Raw genomic sequence first — 24,435 nt, 5'->3', positions numbered from 1 at the left:
CCCGAAATGACTCAGCCTGTCCATGTGAAGATGGATTTGGTAATTTCCAAGTCTGTGGTTTGGCCAGGACAGAGAGAGCAGTACCCTGCTTTGGAGGAAAGACCCTGATGTATCCCAGTCCTTTAGCTTCATTGTCCAGATGGCATGAAATTGTGACTGTCATAGATACCTGAGCTCGCTGCCTGGAGCAGCCTTGGAAAACTTCCAAAAGACCCCTGTGAAGGGTCCCGGAGACGGAGGGAGTGATGTCTGGGCAGTCAAAGTGGTACTTTCCCCTGGTAAAAAAGGCAAATATACATGTTCTTCTTAGGTATCTTTGGAGAATCCAGTCCATCCTATGCCCATTCCCTCCCAATAGCTCAACAGCCAGTGGAGGATTTCCCAATTTCTAGATCTTGTGTCTCCTGTCCCCTGTACCCTGGGTAGTTCTGACTGTGGGTAGGCACTGAGTCTAGTTGGCCTATACCTGGGGGACTCTGTAGGAATGCTACCAGGTGTTCTCCTGCATGTTGTCCACTGGTTGTGTCTCCTTCCAGGATCCAGATGGCATGTTGACTATCCCCCAAGATGTGGGCAGGGTGCTAGTCTCACTGACCTCGTGAGAGCAGAAGGTCTGGACCCTGAGCTCAGAGTACTCAGACCCTAAGACTTCCACCCACCACTCCACCTACAAGCTTCACCATGGCCACCCAGAGTGGAAACACTACTTTTGCGCCCAACTTCAATCCACACCAAGACCATGCCTCTTCCCTCCCTTTCAACTTCAGTTATGGTGATTACGACCTCCCTCTGGATGAGGATGAGGACTTGACCAAGACTCGGACCTTCTTCACAGCCAAGATCGTCATCGGTGTGGCACTGGCAGGCATCATGCTGGTTTGCGGCATTGGTAACTTTGTCTTTATTGCTGCTCTTGCCCGATATAAGAAGCTACGCAACCTCACCAATCTGCTCATTGCTAATCTGGCCATCTCTGACTTCCTGGTGGCCATTGTCTGCTGCCCCTTTGAGATGGACTACTATGTGGTGCGCCAGCTCTCCTGGGAGCATGGCCACGTGCTCTGCGCCTCTGTCAACTACCTGCGTACTGTGTCCCTCTACGTCTCCACCAATGCTCTGCTGGCCATCGCTATCGACAGGTGAGGATGTTGGGCAGGGGTAAAGATGGGGGCTGGGCCAGGCCGCCCCTTTCCTCACTTCAGCTCTGACTGTTTGCATTGCTTCAGAAGTGAATGCTTGCAGATCTATCACTGGGCAAGATGAGACCTGGCTTCTCCAGTTGTGGCTCATATTCTCAAATGTGAGCAAGAGTGAGGCTTTTGAGCCCCCCAGCTCTGTGCCATGCCCCCAGATACTACCTCTGCTTCAAATATAGGCATGTTACATGACCATGAGTGGCACCAAACACAAAAGCAAAAGCAGAAAGTTTAGGCAGCTTACTACTTACAAACCACGTGAGACTTAACCAGGGCAGCCTCCAGGGAAAATGATTGTACCCAGTTTTTCTGTAACCACTACCCAGATCAAGATATAGAACATTTTCATCACCTAGAAAACTTCCTGGTGCCCCTCTGGCAGTCCTCCCACCACACACAACCCTGTCCTTCAACTTCACAAAAATGGAATTATACAGGGTGTACTCTTGGTTCTGGTGATGTTTTTATACAGCTGACTTTGAAATCAGGCAACAAGGCTTGTTTGCAGAAAAGAAAGATGAACAAGCTCCCTTTGCTTTTTGTATGCATTCATATGCTCATTTGCATACATCTGCATTCAATTTTCTGGAAGTCTTTGCTCTGCTATAGGTTTATAAAGTAAAACTTCTAATAGCAGCTTATGATAAATCTGACACGTTTTATTTATGTGAACACTGTCTGCCAGCAGCGGCTCTGTTTGAGGGGAGCAATTGGTGTTGGTGTCATGTCCTCTTGGTCCACCATTGTGAGCTGAGCCTCATCTTGATAATGTATTTTTTACTCATCTTTTTTTCCTTTTTGTCTCCTTTCAACCCTTTTACTTTTCCCTACTTCGCGGTGCTATTTAGGCTTGTTGTCCTTTTTATCAACCAGTGATTATTTATGATAATAAAATATACATACATAAGAGACATATTCCTTTTTATAACAAAATCTTTGCAGGAAAACCAATTTTGTTATTGCAGTTCTGAGGTCACCAGCCCTGAATCCAGTGTTTATGAAATGTACCCATCAGCCAACTGCAAAATTCCCCAGGCTGTCATTTAACACAGTGATACTGGTCAGATTCTTGGGCCCCACCCCAGCCCTGCTGAATGGGAATTCCTAGGTGAGGTCTCATGAATCTGCATTTGTATTTAATCCCCTGACAGATTCTGATGTTCACTCAAATGAGAATAATTACTGTCCACATCCCCTTTGTCCCACTAAAATCTTTTTGTCTATATAATGAAGGGTTTTTTGTTTGTTTGTTAATCCTCATGGAGGATATTTTCCCATTGATTTTTAGTTAGAGTGGAAGGGTAAGGGGGAGGGGGACACCAATTGGTTGCTTCCTGCACTACCTCAATGGGGGGCCAGGGATCAAACCTGTGTCCTTTACCCAGAATGGGACCCATGACCCTTCAGTCCACAGGCCGACACTAACTGCTGAGCCAAACTGGCCAGGGCTGTAGGTTTGTTTTTGTTTTTATTTTAATGTAACAGGAGTTTCTTAAGAAGCAACCATCCTGTTACAACACAAAGAGTAGGTTTTTTTCCACCCCAAACCAGCTCTGCCCCAGTCAGCTTCCAGCTCCATCAGCAGTTCCACCATTCTCCCAGTCACCCAAGCAGAGAAAATTACCAAATTTTTTGCCTTTCTTCATGTCCCACCCCCACCCAACCACCCATCCTTTGTGTTCAACCCTACACCAAGTCTAGGCAACTGTCTCTCCAACCTCATCTCTTAGTAAGCCACAGTTAGACCATCATAACCTGTCTCTTCACCACCCTCCTGACTATCCCCTGAAATTCATACTCATCCATATTAAGCATCAGAATATCATCACTGATGAGTCCTCCTAAAAGTATTTTATTGCTTACAAACCTCCAAAGTTTCCATACCTAACAGAATACATACTAAATCCAGAGTCTAACATTCCAGAGCCTTTAAATCTGTTAAATCTGTTTAAATCAGTTTGTCTTTGCAATCTCATACTGTGTATAGAGACACCTTTCTGTATGTCTTGCAAAAAGCATTGTATTTTAAGTGCAATAACCATGTCTTCTATCTTTCTGACTTAGTTGGTATACTCCCAAAATAGACTCTGAGACAAGGATTCATGTGCAGGTAGCACCCAGGAAGCACCTCTAGGGAGACAGAAAGTGAGGCAGGCATGGAAAGGCAGTCAATATAGGCTATGCTATTGAACAAGGTTTCATTATGAGCACCAGATGCTTATTCCAGCTGAGGAACTTTTGGAGTCACTGTAGATCACCTCAGAATTCTCCCAGGAATGGCAGGTGGAAGGGAGCTGGGGAATTTATATGCCAACTCTCAAAAGTCATTAGTGAGGGCTACTCTGAAAATGCCATTCAGGTAGCCTAGAAGACTCTGGAAGCCAGAGAAGACCTTCATATGAAGAAATGCAGGTATTAGCCAGTGGAAGTGTACAGGTGTACATAGAAGAGACTAGAGCAAAGGGATATGAGAGGGACACCAACAGCATCTGCTACCACATGGTAAATCACAACCGATTGCTGGTCCTGCAGTATGTTCCCAACCTATGTAATGGAAACATAAAGTAGTAGGAAATACAGACCTTGACCTCAGGGAGCTTTTCTTCCCACAAAACTAGAATAGTCAAGTGGCAAGTAAGAGTAACTTGGAGGAAGATGTGATCATTATGTTAGTGATATAATCTAGGAATGCTTCATGAAGAAGATGTTGATATTCAGGTATGCTATCCTGGTCAACTCCTACTCACCCATTAATGAAGGCAGGATTCTCCCACTCTAACTAGTGCAAGATGGCTGAACACACAACACCTGACACTGGACAGATAAGAGCAATAGCAATTAATTTATTTCATATAGTAACGGCCCAGGGAAAGAGGACACTGCACACCAGGCAGGGTCATGTGGGAGTTGCATTCAGATTAGAATGAACCAGCAGAGGCTGTGGGCAGCGGGCTTTATAGTGACAAGAGGATGTGGTGACACTTGATTCCCATGTGAAAATGTGATTGGCTTCTTCGAACAGTTTTGCCAACTGGCCAAGTGGTGAAAGCCATTAGGTTGAGGATTGGGAGTGCAACTGGTTCGGTGGATAGAGGAACTAGCAGAACAGGAAGCCTTTCCTGCTGGATGGAAGTGTGTATCTGGAAAGAACAGGAAACTCAGGACTTTGGGGCCCTGTAAGGCTCAAAGATTTTCAAGCAGCACATGAAATTTCAGGCCTTACAATACAGGAGCCTAATAAATAGCACCCCTCTTTCTCACTCGGGTTTTAAAGCAACTGAAAAATAAGGCAAAACATAAGATGGATTGCCAAACTCACTTTTGTTGTGAAGACGCTGATGTTGGATAATGGGGCTTTTATCTGTGGGTGTGGAGACCACTACATACTCAGAATTAGATTAACCTGCAAACCCTGACACAGGCAGGGTGGGAGAAGCACAGGTCTCCCTGTGCACTTCAGTTTATCCTGTGGTAAATATGCCTGTCCTACTAGGTATAACTATCAGAAGGGCTACATACTGCCATTTCTGGATGCCACACCCAGAAAAAATACAAGCTTTGTGTGTAGAGGGCCTGGAAAAGATGCTATTTCAAGTCATAGACATCCTTAAAGGAGAGTATTGACCTCAAGAAATACATCCAAGGAGAGAGATGGTAACAAAGACCTTGCTTTACGGTCCCTCCCACCTTCTCATCTGAGCTTGAGAAATCCCAAGGAGATGGGTGTAAAAGCTTTGTATCAGGAGTCTGGACTCTGGTCCCGGCACCAAGTGAGCTTGGGCAAGTCATTTACTTCTCAGATTCCTTAGATTCCACCCCAAGCCCACCCCTGCTCTGTAATGCAGGATGATATGGGGAGGTGCATGGGTGGGGTGTGGGGGGGTAGCAGAAAGCCCTAGTCCACTGCCTTGAGAAAGGCCCTCACCTCTCTAAGCTATGAGATATTTTTAATGAAAAGTTTTCAAAGTATTGTGTTCTAGAGCAAAATGGCAAGACTGAAAGCCAAAGTGATAACTATAGGACTTATAATAATAATAGGCCACATGTACTTATTGAACACCTACAACTTGCCAAGCATTTTGCAAACATTATTCAATTTAATATTCACAGCAGCCCTGCAAGGTAGGTGTCATTTTATACCATGTTGCTATTGAGGAAACATAGTTCAGAGAGACCGAGTGATTCACTCCAGACCGCAAAGCCAGCCAGGGGAAAAGCTGGGATTTATTCCACCTGTTTGACCCAAGTCCTATGCTGTTTCCTGGTAACCACCCCACTCCTCCAAATGCCAAATGATGTTGCTAAAATAAGACAAAGGTTGTTGCAGCTGGATAAATAGGAGCATGGGGACTCATTGTGACACACTGTCTGCTTTTGTGTGTGTTTGGGGTTAGTTAGAAACGAATAATGTTTTCAAGTACATATTATTATTGATGGCTTCCCTATCCTACCAGGTATCTCGCTATCGTTCACCCCTTGAAACCGCGGATGAAGTATCAAACGGCCTCTTTACTGATCGCTTTGGTCTGGATGGTGTCCATTCTCGTGGCCATCCCATCTGCCTACTTTGCAACAGAAACGGTCCTCTTTATCGTCAAAAACCAGGAAAAGATCTTCTGTGGCCAGATCTGGCCAGTGGACCAGCGGCTCTACTACAGGTCCTACTTCCTTTTCATCTTCTGTATCGAGTTCGTGGGCCCGGTGGTCGCCATGACCCTGTGCTATGCCAGGATCTCCCAGGAACTCTGGTTCAAGGCCGTCCCTGGTTTCCAGACGGAGCAGATCCGGAAGCGGCTGCGCTGCCGCCGGAAGACCGTCCTGGTGCTCATGTGTATCCTCACCGCCTACGTGCTGTGCTGGGCGCCCTTCTACGGCTTCACCATCGTGCGTGACTTTTACCCTAATGTGTTTGTTAAGGAGAAGCACTACCTCACGGCCTTCTACGTCGTCGAGTGCATCGCTATGAGCAACAGCATGATCAACACCGTGTGCTTCGTGACCGTCAAGAACAACACCATGAAGTACTTCAAGAAGATGATGTGGCTCCACTGGCGCCCCTCCCACCACGGAAGCAAGTCCAGCGCCGAACTTGACCTCAAAACCAGCGGCATGCCGGCCACGGAAGAGGTGGACTGTATCAGGCTGAAGTGACCCTCTCGTGTTTCACAATTGAAACCAAAAGCCAGTAGAGAAAAATTTACCAATTGCCAAGTTCACAGGCTGCATGCGGCAAGGGCAATTGTGTTCATGCCTCTCTGCCCTCAAGTTGCTGGATGCTTCTCAGTCATAGCATGCAACAAGACCATACACAAACCTCAACCGCTGACCTTTACTGATATCTGCTCAGCACCTACTGTATGCACAACCAATAAGACTAGACAGAAGTAACAGGAACTGACATTGATTGAACAACTAACTGTATGCTAGCCACACCAAGGAGATTGGACAGGACAACAGGAGCTGACATTTATTGATCACCTACTGTGTGCAAAAAATATTTAAATAACAAAACGAAATGGCAGAGACTTTTGGAATCACCAAGCTATATCTGGATATGTAGATGCTCAGATAGAGGCCACAAACAGTTATCTGGACTCACTCTCCATCTTCCTTCATTCTGTATCTCATCAGTGCAGGAATATCAATAAAATAAGGCACTTAGACTGGATGGAAATGTAAAAAATAAGTTTGTCAGAGTATGGGGTTTATAGCCTCATCAGAAGAGAGTTCATGCCATCAACTGAGCTTTCCCACTCAGCTCCTACTACCTCTCGAGGACATTCTCTAGGATTCTGGCTGCCAGAAAAGAACTTTTCTCATAGCCAGGCCATTGGTTATCTACAGCAGTGTAATTTCAGGAAAGGAACAAAAAAATCTTTTCCACTGATGCTTGAAAGCTCATCACTCTTTTGTGTGAAGACAGAAACCCTGAAACAAGGACCACATCCAGATCCTGATACTTCAGTGTTAAGTGTTTTAGGGCTCTAGTGTCAGGGAGGAAGGGGACAGAGAAAAGGGTGGAACTTGCCACTGGCAATGAACATAATTTGTGTGGCTGCTTTGCTAAGGCCTGGACCACTTTTCTAGAACAAATCCTCTTTTACAAAATGAGCTCTACTTGGACAGTGCTTTTTAACTATATGAGTAATAAGAATGGATAAGTGAGATGAATGGTGTGTCTGGACAAGGCAATCCCCATCCACTGTGGCTTATTATGGAGAAACACTCCCACTTTTTTATCCCTGTTTGGACCAGAGTACCCTGAACTCTTCACAATGCAGCCCATCTACACTGGGGCAAAAAAGGAATCCCTGTCCTGGGTCATAATCTGGAAGATTTGATCTCAGAGTCCCAGTGACACCCCCAGGCTTTCAGCATCCTGCAGTCCTAGAAGTGTTGAAAACCATTCCTGCATGTTGTGTGCCCCAAGGCTCATAATCTGTTGTTACAGATCTGTGGTGATTATGTGTATTTGTCCTCATTTCTTCCTGATTCATTCTGAAGCAGAGACTATACAAATGGTACCTGATTTGGGATTGGCCCATTCACATTTGGAAAATTCCTATTTTTCTGTAGAGAAAGGGTTATTTAGTGGTTTGTGTGTGGTTTCTTAAATTATTTTTTGTTTGTTTACTAAAGAGTGAAGTTTCCATTGACATTTTTTTCCATCACTACTCAGAAGACACCTGCATATCCAATCACTGCACCCTCAGAAAATGGAAACTCATTTTAATTTTAGCCAAAGCCAAATGGTTTATAAATTCTGATTTCACAAAATTACACAGTGTATTCTAATGTCAAGTAAATAACTATTTGGGGTTATCTGTATTTTGAAGTGTATAATAATAACTGTATTTGTATTTATTACCCCCTTCCTGACTCTTCTCCTAATAAGAAGATTCTTTAAGAGTAGACTGTAATAAATGTATCAACAGAATTCATCCCCTTTTTTCTTTTAATCTCAAAATGTACCATCTTCTCTTTATGTCAGTGAAAGAATTTTTGTAAATATCAGTGTGTATTTGTGATTTTCCAGTGAATAAAAATACTATGTTATTATCAAATGAAATAATTAATATGGATTCTTAACCACAGTGTTTAAGCATTTTCCCCACTAATCTTTAATATATGGTAGATATTTAGATATAAATAAAGTAATGGCCATTTAAACAGTTTTATACTGAAACAGAAAAGGAACTTCTTGAAGGCATTTTTAGAACAGTGGCAGCTCATACCAGCACCAGTCTCATCTTGGTTATATCCTTCAAGCTTACAGCCAGGAGTGTATTCATGCATGTAAATAAGCAAAGAACCACTACTCCATGCCCATGTTACTCCTTCATTTTAAAATTATCTTATTTGTTTAACGAAAACTGCGGTTTGCATGGAAATTGTTCATTCATCTAACTGGTGTTAAGGTAATTAATTGCACTTGTGTTTAAGCTTTTCTTTTCAAGACTAATTATTGGTAAGCCTAAGATACTTTTAATATGCTAAGATATATAAACATTTATACGTTATTTTATACATATTACTATATATGGAAAATTTAATCTCATTTGGCAAAAAGCATGCATTTTCTCAGTCAGAATAAAAGAAACGATGTCTTTGTGATGAAGCTATTAGAGATTTTTCTTTCAGCATCCAACATCTAGAATAAGTTGATTCTCAAGTTGAAGAAATCAAAAGATGGCTTTAAGCCCTTAGGGCATAAAAATCAATCTCAGACTTAGAAGGGAGAATATGACATGGGGAAAGTGATTAGAAAACCTAAGTGAGTTACATTTCTAGGGGGAAATGATAGCTTTGAAACTTATCTCTTCAGTTTAACCATTATTTCTCTACAAGGTTAAAATACAAACACACACACACCAGGACACCAGAATAGGAAAAGATCTTTTAAGCGCATATAACTCAAGTCACTCCTTTCTTAGGTAAGATCTAAATTCCAAATGAGGGAATGATTTAATGATACAGGGCTAATATGTGCTGGAGCCATAACATTGCCCCAAGATCCCCCTCCGGTTCAGTAAACTGAACTCAGTAACTGCCTTCCTTTGAGTCCAAAGGAGGGGTCCCTCTCTAAAAATGCTTAAAGAGCAATTTAAGCTGGTTTCTGACCTTGTGGGAGAATCTTAAGCTGCACAAAATATACCTTCCTTCCCTCTGGTAAGCAGAGTGCATCCCATTCAAGAGACTTTATAACCCAGACTCCAGGATTCCAGAGAAACGAGAGAGAATTACACCGGGACCAATCCAGTGTTCCTGCCTTTCTTTTCTTGAGTGAGAGAAATGCCCCTGTTGGTGGAGGTCTAAACACATATGATTTGACTGTACAGAGGACTGTTTGAAAGTGATGCTGGAGCCATGTGGGGCAGCATATTGTGATGAGAGGCAACTTGGGCCCCAGGAAAAGCAGGTGGTGGGAGAGGGGTTTGCTCATATTCAAAGACAAAGCAAGCCTGGAGCCAGAGAAGACAGAGAGTACATTCTTCACATCCATTACTACTGCCTCTTTCTATTGAGGTCCACCTACCAGGCACACATCACCTCTTAGGGTTACTTGAACCACTTGTTTCTTTACAGATGTTCAAGTAGTTCCAAATACAGTACAGTTTTTCCAAGAGATAAACTAGTATGGGGAAAAAAAAGTGACACTTTCTTCAGATATAACAAATTGGTTAGAGGTGAGGGATTCATTGGAACTTAGAAATAATAAGTAATTACTGAACAGAAAAGTAGGCAGGGGGTTTGTCCCCAAAAAGCAGGGAGGTCAGCCCCTGGAACAAAAGACCATGTATACTCAAGGTCCTTGTATGCCTTTGTTTATATGGAACCAAAAAAGACCCCAAATAGCTATAGTAATCTTGAAAAAGAAGAACAAAACAGGAGGGATCACAATACCGGATATCAGGTTATACTACAAAGCCATTGTAATCAAAACAGCCTGGTACTGGCAAAAACAACAACAACAACAAAAAACCACAGGCATATAGATCAATGAAACAGAACAAAGAACTCAGAAACTGACCCAAGACATTATACGCAATTAATATTCGACAAAGGAGGGAAGAGCATACAATGGAGAAAAGTCAGTCTCTTTAATAAATGATGTTGGGAAAGTTGGACAGGCACAGGCAAAAAAAATTAAACTAGACCACCAACTTATACCATACACAAGAATAAATTCAAAATAGATAAAAGACTTAAATATAATTCATGAAACCATAAAAGTCCTAGAAGAAAATGTAGGCAGGAAAATCTCAGACATCACACATAGCAGAATTTTCACTGATACATCATCTGAGGCAAGAGAAACAAAGGAAAAAACTAATTAATGGGACTATATCAAACTAAAAAGCTTCTGCATGGCAAAAGAAACCCGCATCAAAATGAAAATGGAACCTATTCTCTGGGAGAACATATTTGCCAATGATACATCAAATAAGGGATTATTATCCAAAATATATAGAGTACTCATACAACTCAACAAAAGGAAGACAAACAATCCAATTTAAAAATGGGCAGAGGACCCGAATAGATACCTCTCCAAACAGGACATACAAATGGCCAAGAGACATATGAAAAAATACTTAACATCACTAATCATCAGAGAGATGCAAAATAAAATGACTGTGAGATATCACCTCACATCTGCCAGAATGGCTGCCATCAACAAATTACCAAGGGTGTAGGAAAAAGGGGACACTAATACACTGCTATTAGGAATGCAGACTGGTGCAGCCACTATGGAAAACACTATGGTGTTACCTCAGAAAATTAAAAATGGAACTGCCATTTGACCTAGTGATTCCACTTCTAGCAATATATCAGCAGGTAGGGATCTATACATTTTTGTGTCCCACTTAGGGGCCATAAATGAGTGGACAAAAGCCTGGTGTTGGGTCAAAGAGGCCGTTAGAAGTGGGGTCTTTGCAATCAAGAACAAGTATCCAGAACAATAGACTACAAAAGACACAATGGGACCCCATATTCCTCAGCAGTCCATCCCGCAGTGGAGCCAGCAAGGATCTATAATCCATATAACAGTACATGATTCTGAGTCTTCTCTCTCCTCCAACATGAGGTCGTGGGAAGCTCCACCATAATGGGAAGGAGTAGTGGAAAGGGACTAAAATCCAAGAGATTTGTTTATTGGAAAGTGGGTGATTTAAACTGAAGAGAATCTATTAAAGTTCAAAAAGACTATTTTTCATCAATAGCTAAGTTTAAATTTAAGTTTGCTTCTCCACTTCACAATGAGACGAAGGCTCATGAAGCTTTGATCAAAGACAGAAAAGCCAAGAAGCCATGTTTTCATCCTGGCCAGTTTGGCTTAGCAGTTAGAGCGTCGGCCCTCAGACCAAAAAGTTGCAGGTTCAATTCCAACCAAGGGCATGTACCTCAGCTGTAATTTGTCCCCAGCCCTGGTCGGGGTTGTGCGGGAAGCAACCAATCGATGTGTCTCTCTTACGTCAATGCTTCTCTCTCTCTCTCTCTCTCTCTCTCTCTCTCTCTCTCTCTCTCTCCCTCTCTCTCTCCCCTCCCTCCCACTCTATCCGAAGATAAATGGAAAAATATATTCAGGAGAGGATTAAAAAAAAAAGAAGCTATCTTTTCCCTGTACATCCAAGTGCAGTGTCGACAAACACTGCACATATAACAATGTTGAAGAGGCAGCAGAAGACTAGGGACTGGGTTGGGGAGAAACGAAGAAGAGAAGCTGTCACACTGGAAACACATAATAGAAATGGAAATTGTCACACAGAATCTAGATCCAGATCCTCTGGAATAGCACTCAAAACAATAAGCCAGTCTGTCTCAACAGGGACTATACAGGAAAATACAGGTGATATTGACAGCTTTGATATTTGTGACTTTGTTCATAAACAATGACAAAGATGCATGATGTTGTCATTTATTATTTTGAGAGGTGGAAGTTTCCATCTTGCACACCAATGGCTAGGCCTTGCCAACCACATGCCAGCCCCATTTCAATGGATCTTTCTTATATATCCAGTTGCTCTCATGAAATAATAAAAGGCCGTATCTCTTAGTGAAAGAAAAAAAAAAAAAGCCCCCGAAAAGAAAGCCAGTGGCTATCTGGTGATGGAAGTTGGTATTGGTATTGGTATTAAAAGTGAAGAAAGAAATGAAGATCTAATTAGTGAGAAGTTAAGAATCCCCTAAGAAAATGATAGTTCTTAACCAAAGAATAGAAGTTCAGATAAATTTAAAGAATATCACGATGTCCTTGCTTATTCCAACGTAAGGCATGAATGAATGAAATGTATTCATTTATACATTGAATGTAAACCAGGAAGAAGTGATTCACAACACTTTAGCAAATGCTCCAGTCTGTGAAGAAATGACATTTTATGGAAGACAGTACTGTTGTACTGGTCATACAATTGAGGATTCCCAAAGGTCTAATGGGCCCTTCAGAAATGTCAAGATTTTATCTTTTCTATGTTTTGGTTACATTTCTGAGACCTCCTCTCAAGGGTGCCTTGTGGAAAGATGGGGAAATATAGACCAAATAACATTTTGATTAGGTATACTGATTCATGGCTGATTAAAAGAATAGTGACTAAAATTTCTGTGTCAATTTAAAGATTTAATCCATTACTTGACTGAACCTAGAGAAGGCCAGATTATTAAAGGCCTGGACAGATACGGAGTGGACAGTGAAAATTTGGATGATTTCCTCATCATTTGAGTTGTTTGAGCTACCTCAGCTAACAGGAAAATTCACAAAAGGCTTCAAATGCGGTTTGCCTTATTCACCTAGATAATGTGCCTAACGTCCAGTGTTTGTATTGTTTCAGCAAGTGGTCATTGTATCACATAGAGGCCGCTATAAATAAACTCTGGCAACTAGTTCTCCTCCTTCTCCTCTTCCTCCTTTTTCTCCTCTTTATTACCACCACCTACCATCCGCAGAGAGTTGTGGGAATGTCAGGGAGAAGAAGTGGAAAATTGGGAGGTCCCTAGATGACCCAGAAAGCACTGCCATCCACAGCCACACTGTTTTCACAACAGTCGTTTTGTTTTCTAGTTCGCCGCTGCTTTCCAGATCTCTGAGCATCATTTCATGAAGGGGCAACCCCAGCGTCAGCTCTTAGTATAACATCTTAAATTTCTTATTTCTTAATATAATTCTTTTTAAAATATGTCTTTATATGAGTCTTATTATAGCATCACAAAAACACATCATGCTGATGTTTCTCACATTACTCCATCTGAGCCTGACTTCTTTGCTCCAAGCAGTATTTTAGCTAAAAACATCGCCCAGTGTTGATTACACACCCACTGAATGGTTCTGAGTGACTCTTCTATTTTCCAGGGTTGCAGGCTGGATCATGACCCCTTAAACCCATTATTTGACCAAACCTATTCTCCAGGACCTGTCAATATATCATCTTATGGCAAAAGGAAGTTTTCCTGTGTGATTCAGTTAAGCATCTTGAGATGGAGAGACAATCCTTCATTATCTGGGGTGAGCCCAATGTCATCACAAAGATCCTCATAAGAGGAAGGCAAGAGGGACAAAGTCAGAAAAACGGAGAAGTGCTGACAAAAACAGAGGTTGGAATGATATGCTTTTAAGATGGAGGAAGGGACCACAAACCAAGGAATGCAGAAGCCATCTAAAAACTGAAAAGGGCACCCGGCCAGTGTGGCTCAGTGGATTGAGCATCGTCCCATGGACTGAGAGGTCCCGGTTCAATCCCCGTTAGGGGGTGTGCAAAAGGCAGCCGATCGATGTTTCTCTCTCACATTGATGTTTCTATCTCTCTCTCCCTTCCTCTCTTTGTAAAAATATCAATAAAATCATATCACTCATAAATAAATAAATAAAAACTGAAAAGGGCAACAAAATAAATGCTCCTCTGGAGTCTCCAGAAGGAACACCACCCTGTCAACACCCTGATTTTAGCCTCCTAGACTCCTTTTTTGACTTCTGACCTCTAGAACTGTAAGGGAATAAATTTGTATTGTTTTAAACCGCTACGTTTGTGTTGATTTGTTGCTGTAGCAATAAAATCCTGATAGACCAGGAACTAATTCCATTGCTGTCTTTAAGGGTGAATCAGGAAGCACTTTGGTCCTCTCCAGACTACATGCCTCTGGCTGGATGTTTACCCTCCTGTCAACATCAGCAACGTCAACCAGAGAATGTAGTTTACCTGGAAAGACATAACAGGCAGTTCAGAAAGGGACAGGCAATACTGCCTGCCAGTTAAGGCAGACTACAGGTCAAGTCTAGGGAGAGCAATAAAAGCAGGAGGAACAAGCAGAGTCCAGGCGGTCAGACAGCAAACTCAGCCCCAAGGAACAGCACTGATGTGCTCAGCTCCTAGGCCAGCGATGCTCCATCTTGGTCTTTGGTTCTCGTAATCTGCAGATTAACAGTGTTGGAGTTGTTTACCACAGAAAGAGATTAAAAGCCATGGAAAATCCTGCCTAGACTGACATCAAAGCAGAACTACGTGGCTGCGTTCCCTCCCACCTACACACACTTATCAGACATCTCAGGCATGAAAATGTCAGAAAACACATCGGAAGCCAAGTACTTGCTTGCACATCCTTCACCTTCACGGGACCTGTTCTTATATAACAAATCTAGAATGACTTCTCCTTGGACACTTAGGAATTCCTAAACCAGAGGGGTTCATTCACACCTTCCCCATTACTAACTATCCTCTTAACATCTTGGCACCTTTTTTAAGAGAAGAAAGAGGAGGTGGAATCAAATTAGGGGAAAGGGGAGGAAATAAGGTACCTCTATCACCACATTCTTGGTTGCCAGGCTCTGTGGGATGTGATGTGTGGAAGCATGTTTAAACCTCCATGCCATTCACTCCATCACTTAACTCAGTTCATTACTCCCACCCCTGCTCCGCCTGGAAGTCCTTGATGGGAAGTGAGGTCAATGGGCAGAGTGACATGTGAGTTGTTCTCGGGGCTCCTTCGTGAATAGCTGTTGGAAGCACACAGCACCTACCTTCATCCAGGCATTGTTTAAAGAATATGTTTACAGAGTAATTTTTAAAAAATATTTTTAAAATGTACAGCCTCTTTTCTTTTTACAGTCAATTCTCATTATTCTTGGACTCTGTACTTGCTAGTTCTCTTACATGATAAAATTTATTTATAACTTGGTACCAGTGCATATTCATGGTCACCTGCAGACATGTACAGAGCAGGGAAATTTTTGAACCACCCAAAACACATATTCTCAGCTGAGGTCCAGCAAGCTGATACTCTGCCTTCTTGTTTTAGCTCTGATACTACAGACAAATGTCCTTTCATGTTTTATGTAGTGCCGTGCATTTTTTGTTTGTTTGTTTGCATTTTTATGCTTTTTAAATGACAGCTGAAGTGTTGTCCAGTGCTCCTAAATGCAAGAAGAAAGAAAAAATACATATATTAGATAAGCTTCATTGAGGCATGAGTTATAGTGCTGTTGGCCATGAGTTTAGTGTTAATGGATCAGCAATATATATTAGCTGTCTTTAAATAGAAACAGATATCAAATAATGTTATATATGATTGGTTGACAAAAATGTTGTGACCAGAGGCTCACAGAAACCTAACCCTATACTTCCTGTAGGAGCAATGGTTCAATATACTCAATAACTCAGTTTTGTGGCAACTTTATAGAACCTAACTACTGTGAGTAATGAGAGTTGATTATAATCTCCTGAGTTGAAACCTTGTTTGTCACAAGACATAATTTGAAGTGCTAGTTGAGTGAAATCATGGAGTTCAGGGTTTGAATTGGTCAAATTGCCACTTCCAGCAACACCTTGCCCATCCTTCCTCCTACACATGTCTGCCACTTAGATACAAATTGAAACCCCTTGCAAAGGAAGGTCTGCAATGGGAACACACATTTTCTTTTTTTTATCCTCACCCGAGGACACTTTTCCATTTATCTTCAGATGGGGTAAGAGGGAGGGAGAGAGAGAGAGAAACATCAACTGGCTGCCTCCCGAAAGACCCCAATCGAGGCTGGGGACCGAACCGCAACCCAGGTATGTGCCCTTGACCCGAATCAAACCCACGACTCTTCTGTCCGCGAGCCGACGCTCTAACTGCTGAGCCAAACACATTTAAACCACAGCCACACTTCCTGGGGACAACATGTCCAGGAGAGCAGTCTTTTTTTTTCTCCTCACTAAAAACAAACACTGAACTTGAAAGCTACAGCTCATCTGCTCTATAATATGATTATGGAATGGGAAGAAGAAAACCACAATCTCCCCATCCCAGAGAGGAAAGGAGGGTAGCCCTTGGCTAAAACTTTAATTGAGCCTCCACGTGGCAATTTCAGAGCTGTTCCAAGTCCGTCTGTGCAGAGCTGAGGGAACAGTCATTTAGAAGTAGTGCTATTTCTTATTCCCAGTAGACCCGGGTGCACAGTCTGAAGGTGGAAGCTGAGACTAAAGAAAGGAGTAGGTGATCTCCCACATAAAAATGTGAACTTTAACTCCACTGAGGAGATGTGGTTTTTAACATTATAAAGTGTGAAGGAACATGTTATTCTGCCTCCATTTGGGTTTGAACTGTCTCTGACAATTATCACTTGTTCTTGGAGAGACGGAGGAAGCAAAAGTGGGGGGGGAGAGACAGAGACAGAGAGACCAAGAGAGACAGAGAGAGAACACCTCATCACATGCCTTTCCGCCTGATTCAGCAGTCACTGCCTGCAAAACCTGAAGGATGAAGGTGTGCCTGCAAATATGCAGATGGGGAGAAATCTGGAAGGAAGAGCTCATCCTGGCCTTTCCCTATGGAAACTAGAATGTCAAAAGCCACCCCTCACTGCAAGTCACTCTCATAGATGGCGTTTCTCAGCACCAGGGAAAATTCTGCCAGGGAAAGGGGGCAGATCCTGGGTAGGGCAGATTCCTTGAGTAAACAATGGAGTTTCTAAAGAAGTGAGTGGAAATTCCACTATAACAATTAAAGAGAAGCTGGTGCTTTGTTTTAAAGCAAGAACAAGATACCAGTGTCTGCTGTCATCCCTTCCATTCAACTTGTACTAGAAGTCAGCATAAAAAGACAAGGGAAAAATATATAAGAATTAGGAAAAAAGAATGCCATTGCCATTATCTGCAAAGGATTTGACTGTCTACACAGAAAACCCAAAAGAACCTAGTAAATAGTAATAAAACTATTAGGAGAGTACAGCACGGTAGTTGGCTACAAGATTCAGAAACAGAAATGAATAGCAAACTTGACAAGTTTATCTCAAAATCTAAGCCAAGGCACCTTTTTGAAGAAATGATGTATTCTACCAGAGAACAATATTTATTTATTTATTTGTTTGTTTATTTATTTTTTATTTTTTATTCTTTTTATCCTCATCCGAGGACATTTTTCCATTTTTTGTTCAGGTAGAGTGGGAGGGAGAGAGAGGAACAGAGAGAGAGAGAAACATCGATGTGAAAGGAACACATCGAGTGGCTGCCACCCGCACAACCGACCAGGGCCGGGGACAAACTGCAACCAAGGTACGCGCCCTTAGCGGGAACCGAACCCGGGTCTCTCAGGACCGCAGGCCGATGCTCTAACCGCTGAGCCAAACCGGCCAGGGCGAGAACAATATTTATTATAAAGCTATAGAAATTAAAAGAGGGGGATATTCAGGGATGGGATAAACAAATAGGCCAATGAAACAGAATATAAAGCCCCAGCTATAGATGAATGTATATATGGAAATTGGCAAAATCAACTTTTCTCCAAAATGTGGAAATCACGGCTCAAGAGCTAATTCAATCTTAGTAATAGAGAAATAAAAGGAAACTTTTACACACTTGACTTTTTTTTTTTTAACTTGACTTTCCTTTCACTAAAAATTTACACCTCCTACCACCCCTTACACTCTATTGTGGAGGTGTTGAAAGGAATAAGGGGTCAGGACAGAAAAGGGAAACGTGGTCCCTCCCCCCTTCAGCCTTGTGTTAATGCCTGCAGAGAGGCAGCAACATCCAGGTCATGAGGAGAATGCAGTGTCCAGGCATTCCTGAGTCACCAGCAGTAAAGAGAGCAGAAATGGACATGGGAACCATGATGCCCTGGATACTGCCAGATGGACAGCTCAAGAAGGACTAAAGATAAACTCTCCCACCCAGCCAGTGTGGCTCAGTGATTGAGCATTAACCCATGCACCAGGAGGTCTCCAGTTCAATTCCCAGTCAGGGCACATGCCCAGGTTGTGGGCCAAATTTCCAATGTGGGTCACGCAGGAAGCGGCCAATTGATGTTCTCTCTCATCAATGTTTCTGTCTCTCTCTTCCTCCCCCTTCCTCTCTCTCTAAAATCAATAAAGAAAAAATCTTTTAAAAACAACAACAAAAAAAGATAAACTTTCCTGACACTGGGCTGGGAGGCTGGCCCATGAATGACTCTACCCAAGTAATATATAATACTACCCATGTAATATAACACCTCCACACACTACAACAGAATTCCTCTACCACAGAAAACACACCATAACTCACTTCGTGAACATATTGTTCAATGGACCTTCTTGTGCCACAGACATTACTTTCAAGTGTTTTTATCTTTTTTTTAATTTTGTACGAAATAATTGTTTTTATTTATTTATTTATATATTTTTATGCATATAATTTCTTTGGTTTATTTCTTCCTCCCCCCCAACCCCCTTCCCATTCAGGGTTGTCAGTCTAGCAACCAATCTGTACTTCTTAATCCCTTCACCTTTTTCACCCATTCCCCCAATTCACCTCCCATCTGGCAACCAACAAAATGTTCTCTGTATTGAAGAAAATGTTTCTGTTCTGTTTGTTCATTTTGCTTGTAGGCTCTATTGTCGATAGATATGTATTCATTGCCATTTTGTTTGTTCATATATTTTATCTTTTTCTTCAAAAAGACCCTTCATCATTTCATATAATAATGGTTTGATGGTAATGAACTCATTTAACTTTTTCTTATCTGGGAAACTCTTTATATGGCCATCAATTCTAAATGACAGCTTTGCAGGATAGAGTAATCTTGGTTGTAGGCTCTTGCTTTTCATCACTCTGAATATTTCTTGCCAGTCCCTTCTGGCCTGCAAAGTTTCTTTTGAAAAATCAGCTGACAGTCTTATGGGAACTCCCTTGTAGGTAACTAACTGCTTTTCTCTTGCTGCTTTTAAGATTTTCTCTTTGTCTTGAACCTTTTGCATTTTGATGATGGTGTGTCTTGATGTGGGCCTCTTGGGGTTCACCCTGTTTGGGACTCTCTGTGCTTCCTGGACTTATATGTCTGTTTCCTTCACCAAGTTAGGAAAGTTTTCTGCCATTATTGTTTCAAATAGGTTTTTTATTTCTTGTTCTCTCTCTTCTCCTTCTGGCACCCCCAAGATGCAAATGTTGGCACGCTTGAAGTTGTCCCAGAGGCTCCTTACACTATCCTCATTTTTTTTTTATTCTTTTTTCTTTTTGCTGTTCTGATTAGGTGTATTTTTTGCTACCTTATATTCCAAATCGATGATTTGCTTCTTGGCTTTACCTACTCTACTATTGAATCTGTATAAATTATTCTTTATTTCAGTTAGTGCCTCCTTCATTTCCGACTTGTCTTTTTTTATGTTCTTGAGGCCCTCACTAAGTTCACTGAGGTTCTCACTAAATTCACTGAGCTTCCTTATAAGCAGTATTTTGAACTCAGCATCTGTTAGGTTGCTTATCTCCATTTCGCTTAGTTCTTTTCCTGGGGTTTTTTCTGTTCTTTCATTTGGGACCTGTTTCTTTCTCTCCTCATTTTGGCTGCCTCACTGTATTTGTTTCTGTGTATTACTTAACAAGAGGTATGGGGCTGTCTGAGACCAGATGCTGCTTGTTTGAAAGAATTTAGCAAAACCTGAAGCAGGATCCAAGACAGGCCAATCCTATGGTTAAGCAACTGGCAACAGCTTGGGTGGGCCTGAAAGTTGGGTGGGGTGGGGCCTCAGGGAATCACCAGGGCGGGGCAACCAGTGTGAGCCAGGTTGCTGGAGTCCCAGATATGGCGGCTGTCTGCCGCCCCAGGGAAGGTGTTGTAATCCAGGAGAATCAACCTCACTCGGACACAAAGTAGTTTTGAATATTAGGAGCTTTATTACCTGCACAGGGACTGCAGCCAACCTACACAGAGGAGAACTGCAGCCCCGAGCTCAGGGGGAGGGTTGTTTATATAGGACAGGGGTTACTCAAGAGTTTAGCAGAGCAAGCAAGCTATGTGTACAGAAGCAGATATCAGCAGTTAGTAGCTGTACAAGTTGTTTATTTTATATTTCTTAACATTTACTAGACCCCAGCCTTGAATGTCTCATTGCCCCGTCTGGCATCTCCTGATTAGTTAAGCTCATGGTCAATACCCTTGTGGTCATGGCTGATGCATACCTTCCTCTTCAAGAATTTTTGCAAAAACAACTCGGGTTCAAGGAACCCAGGAGAGGTTCCTTCTTCTAGCAGATGGAGAATTACTGGGTTATAACAAAGGGCTCACCAAAGGAACAAAGGCCTCCAACAGCACGTTTGTCCCAGAGAAAGCCCCCTCTCCAGCGCTTGCTCCAATGCCGACAGCTCAGTTCTTCCCTGTATGTCTCTGGTGCCCCTCGAGCTGCCTCCCCTCCAAGCTTAGAGGGAGAGAGTCCGATAAGTTCGCGCGCGGGCCCTTTAAGAGGAGCTGCCTGGGGCTCCAGCCGCCTCAGCCTCCATGAGCCTCAGTTCCTGCTGGTTTTTCCAGCCAGAAGTTATGGGGACTTCTCTTCCTGGCACTGGAACCTGGTGTGGGACGGGAACCCCTCAGTCCTCAGGAAGGACCTTCCCAGCTGAGGTATCCTCCTGATTTTTATCCACCACACGTGGGTGTGGAACCAGCCCCTCCACCCCTCCTACCAGTCTGGATATGGCTGCTCCTTTTTTTTTTTCCCCCTCACCCGAGGACATTTTTCCACTTTTTTTTTTTTTATTCAGATAGAGCGGGAGGAAGAGAGAGAAACATCGACATGAAAGGGACACATCGAGTGGCTGTCACCTGCACACAGGGCCGGGGACAAACTGCAACCGAGGTAGCACCCTTAGCGGGAACCAAACCCGGGTCCCTCTGGACCGCAGGCCGACGCTCTAACCACTGACCAAACCGACCAGGGCTGTGGCTGCTTCTTTAAGTTGTGGCTGCAACTTTACCCCAATTCCGTAGTTGTAGGACTTCCATTCAGCTCGATGTCAAGTGGTTTTGAATGATAGTTCTGTAGTTTAGTTGTAACTTTGATGTGGTTGTGGGAGGATGCGATACTGCATTTACCTACGCCACCATCTTGACCAGAAGTCTTTATCTTTTTTTTAAATGTGCTTTTATTGATTTTTTTTTTTTTTAGAGAGAGAGATAAAAACATCCATGTGAGAGAGAAACATCCATTGGCCGCCTCCTACACACCCCCTACAGCGGATTGAGCCCACAACCCAGGCATGTGCCCTGACTGAGAATTGAACCAGGACCTCTCAGTCCATGGGGTGACTCAATCCACTGAACCACACCAGCTGTGCAAATGTCTTTATCTTAATTAGCCTTCCCCTCCCCTACCGCACTAAAGAGCAAGCCAAAGCTCCATAACTCATGAGCTATGATTCTGCTAGTGTGTGTTTATCACCAGCTGATTTGTGTCTATTTCTGCCTGCGCCTGGTCTCATCCCTCCTTAGGCTTCTCTAAGACCATGAGAGGAACCTTGAGCCTCCCTGCCTTTATCCACATTGCCTGCACAAGTTTCTTCGGCAGAACTTACTCTCTCTCACGACTCCTAGCCTGTTGTCTGACTCTGGCCTCATGCCTAGCTCTGGATGCCCCACCCCACTGGGACTGAACCCTGCTGGAGGCAGAAAGGCTCTCCAGAGGAAAGATGTAACTTTACCCCCAATTCAAGTATCTGCACTGCCCAAAAACCCCTGCCTCCTCCCCTCACCAGAAGGATGTCTCCCAGGTTTCAGCACTAGCACAGACAAGTAAAAATGATCTCTAATTTAGACCCATATGACCCAGCTCTACTATTGGGCTTAATCCCTGGGTCCTGCCCCCCATAGCTCCTTCCCCCTCCATCCTGCATCCCTGCTGCCCCGGAAAAACAATTCCCCCTAAATTAGTATCCTTGGTGCCTTTATTCTTTCTTCATGTGTCAGTCAAGGTCTTAGTAGGAAATGAATTCAACTCAGCTGATTCAAGAGAGAAGACTTTAATGAAGGGGCTATTTATAGAGGTGTGGGAGGGACTAGGGGAACCAACAAAATGTAACTGGGCTCCCAGACACCAGCAGCAGAGGGCAGGAAATGGTGACACAGGAGCCCGGAGAGAGCTGGAGCCACTGTCAAAGCAGCGGCATGGGTGGATACCCTGACCTCTCCTCCCTGCTGCCCTCTAGTCTCAGGTGACTTCCAGTGGTCAAAGCCAACCAGAATCCAACTGCACATTAGCCAAAAAAAATTGCCATCCATAGGGTTAGCCACCAGGCACAGAGCAGGGCAGAGAATAAATCCAGGGTGGGCAAACAAGACAAACAGCCTACACCTCTCATGTCACACCCTTCATGTCTCCTGAAACATGACAGCTTCAGCTCTATCACGGCCAGACTTGCACTCTCCTGACCTCCTGACAGGGGTCTCACTTAAGTCCCTCACAAGGTGTCCACCGGCAGAGACCATGGCATCATGGTTCCCATAATGCAATTCCAACCACCCAGCTACCAGCGAGACCACAACTCTGACTTCTCCCACTCCTGAGTGGAGAGGCTTTCTCTGAGAACTTTCTCTGATGTCAGGGATTACTGTGATTTATGGAGAAAGGACAAGGGGGGCATGTCTCCCACCAGGGAACTCCCAGGGGAGGTGAAGACAGGTGGGACAGAAGTGAAAGAAAGAAAGACTGCAGGACTAAAAATCTCAAGCCAGTACAACATGGGGGGAGATGACTCCTCCTCTTCTTCCAAGCGGTGCCAACAAAGAACAGAATGGCTCAGGCAGCCCTGATAAGGGCTACAGCCAAGACCATGTAACAGTGCCCATTCCAAGTTCACCCCTTCATTCTGTCCAGACCTGGGACAGATTCCAACCCTTACTTGGACACAGAATTATCCTGCTCCGACTTAGTATGTGTCTTGTATTCTTAGTTCCTTCTTCTCTTTTCTTTCTAGGTTTATTTATGTCATCCTATCACTTTTTGTTTTCACTTAGTCCCAATTTCATGTTTTTTGCCAACTTTTAGTGACTTTTAAAGATATGGTTGCCATAACAACTCTTGTAAAAATCACAAGCTGGCTGTATTATTTAGCAGTTGGCATGTCCCACCTTGGAGCAACATCCTAGTAAAACAGAGGGTGTGGGCTTCCACTTATGGTAACACTGAGATTTGGGAACCAGAACCAATACATTCACCACCAGCAGGAAAGCGCATACATTAATGCATTTAACCCTTTAGCTACCCTCTGAGGTGTAAACCATGACTAGTCCCATTTTATAAGTGAAGAAATTAAGACTCAGAGAGCTTGAGTAATTTTCCCCAGTACATGCTATTGTTGAGGGTAGAAGTGGGACAGGAACCCAGATCTGTCTGGATCTAAAACACATGCTCTTAATGGTAAATCAAGAGTCTCCCATGTAAATCATCTGAAGGATCCCCAAGTGAAGACACAACCATGGGAGACTGTTATGCAGACCTCCAAGATGTTCCTGACATCCACCCTTCTTTCTCCACAAGAGTTCTGAGGTCTTCTCTGAATGAAGATACTGCTTCTGGGCCCCAGCTGGGTGAAGCTGATGCTCCCCTGATTATCTTCCTTCCTGAAAACCTGGAATGTTCATGAAACTGTCCTCCCTGGGTTCAAACACTTGTTTGTCCACCTTCTTAATCAGTTCAGAATCTGACGCTAAGACTGAAGTTCGGGTGTAAGTGATCAATTAAGAAATAATAAGTTTCTTGCCCTGGGCAGTTTGGCTCAACCATTAAAGTGTCGGCCTGTGGACCAGGGAGTCCCAGGTTTGATCCCAGCCAAGGGCACCGTACCTCAGTTGCAGTATGTCCTCAGGGCATGCGGGTGGCAACCAATCGATGTATCTCTCTCGCATCAATGTTTCTCTCTCTCTCTCCCTCCCACTCTGTCTGAAGATAAATGTAAAAGTATCCTCGGGTGAGGATTTAAAAAAATAAGAAGAAATAGCCCTGGCCGGTTTGGCTCAGCAGTTAGAG

General features: G+C 43.2%; 1 protein-coding gene across 1 annotated transcript; it reads left to right on the top strand.

Moving 5' to 3' along the window:
• The first annotated feature begins 675 nt into the window (after nt 1–675).
• PROKR2 (prokineticin receptor 2) lies at nt 676–6,681 on the top strand. The gene is made up of 2 exons (XM_036245479.1): nt 676–1,139; nt 5,651–6,681. Exons 1-2 carry the CDS (start codon nt 682–684, stop codon nt 6,345–6,347), a joined length of 1,155 nt encoding a protein of 384 aa, XP_036101372.1. The 5' UTR covers nt 676–681; the 3' UTR covers nt 6,348–6,681.
• Nucleotides 6,682–24,435: the final 17,754 nt, after the last annotated feature.

This window comes from Molossus molossus, unplaced genomic scaffold (genome assembly GCF_014108415.1).
Source record: "Molossus molossus isolate mMolMol1 unplaced genomic scaffold, mMolMol1.p scaffold_m16_p_6, whole genome shotgun sequence".
In the NCBI taxonomy this organism is placed as follows: Eukaryota; Metazoa; Chordata; class Mammalia; order Chiroptera; family Molossidae; genus Molossus; species Molossus molossus.
The sequence above is the reverse complement of the archived record's forward strand: the minus strand, read 5'-3'. Positions and strand labels throughout refer to the sequence as shown.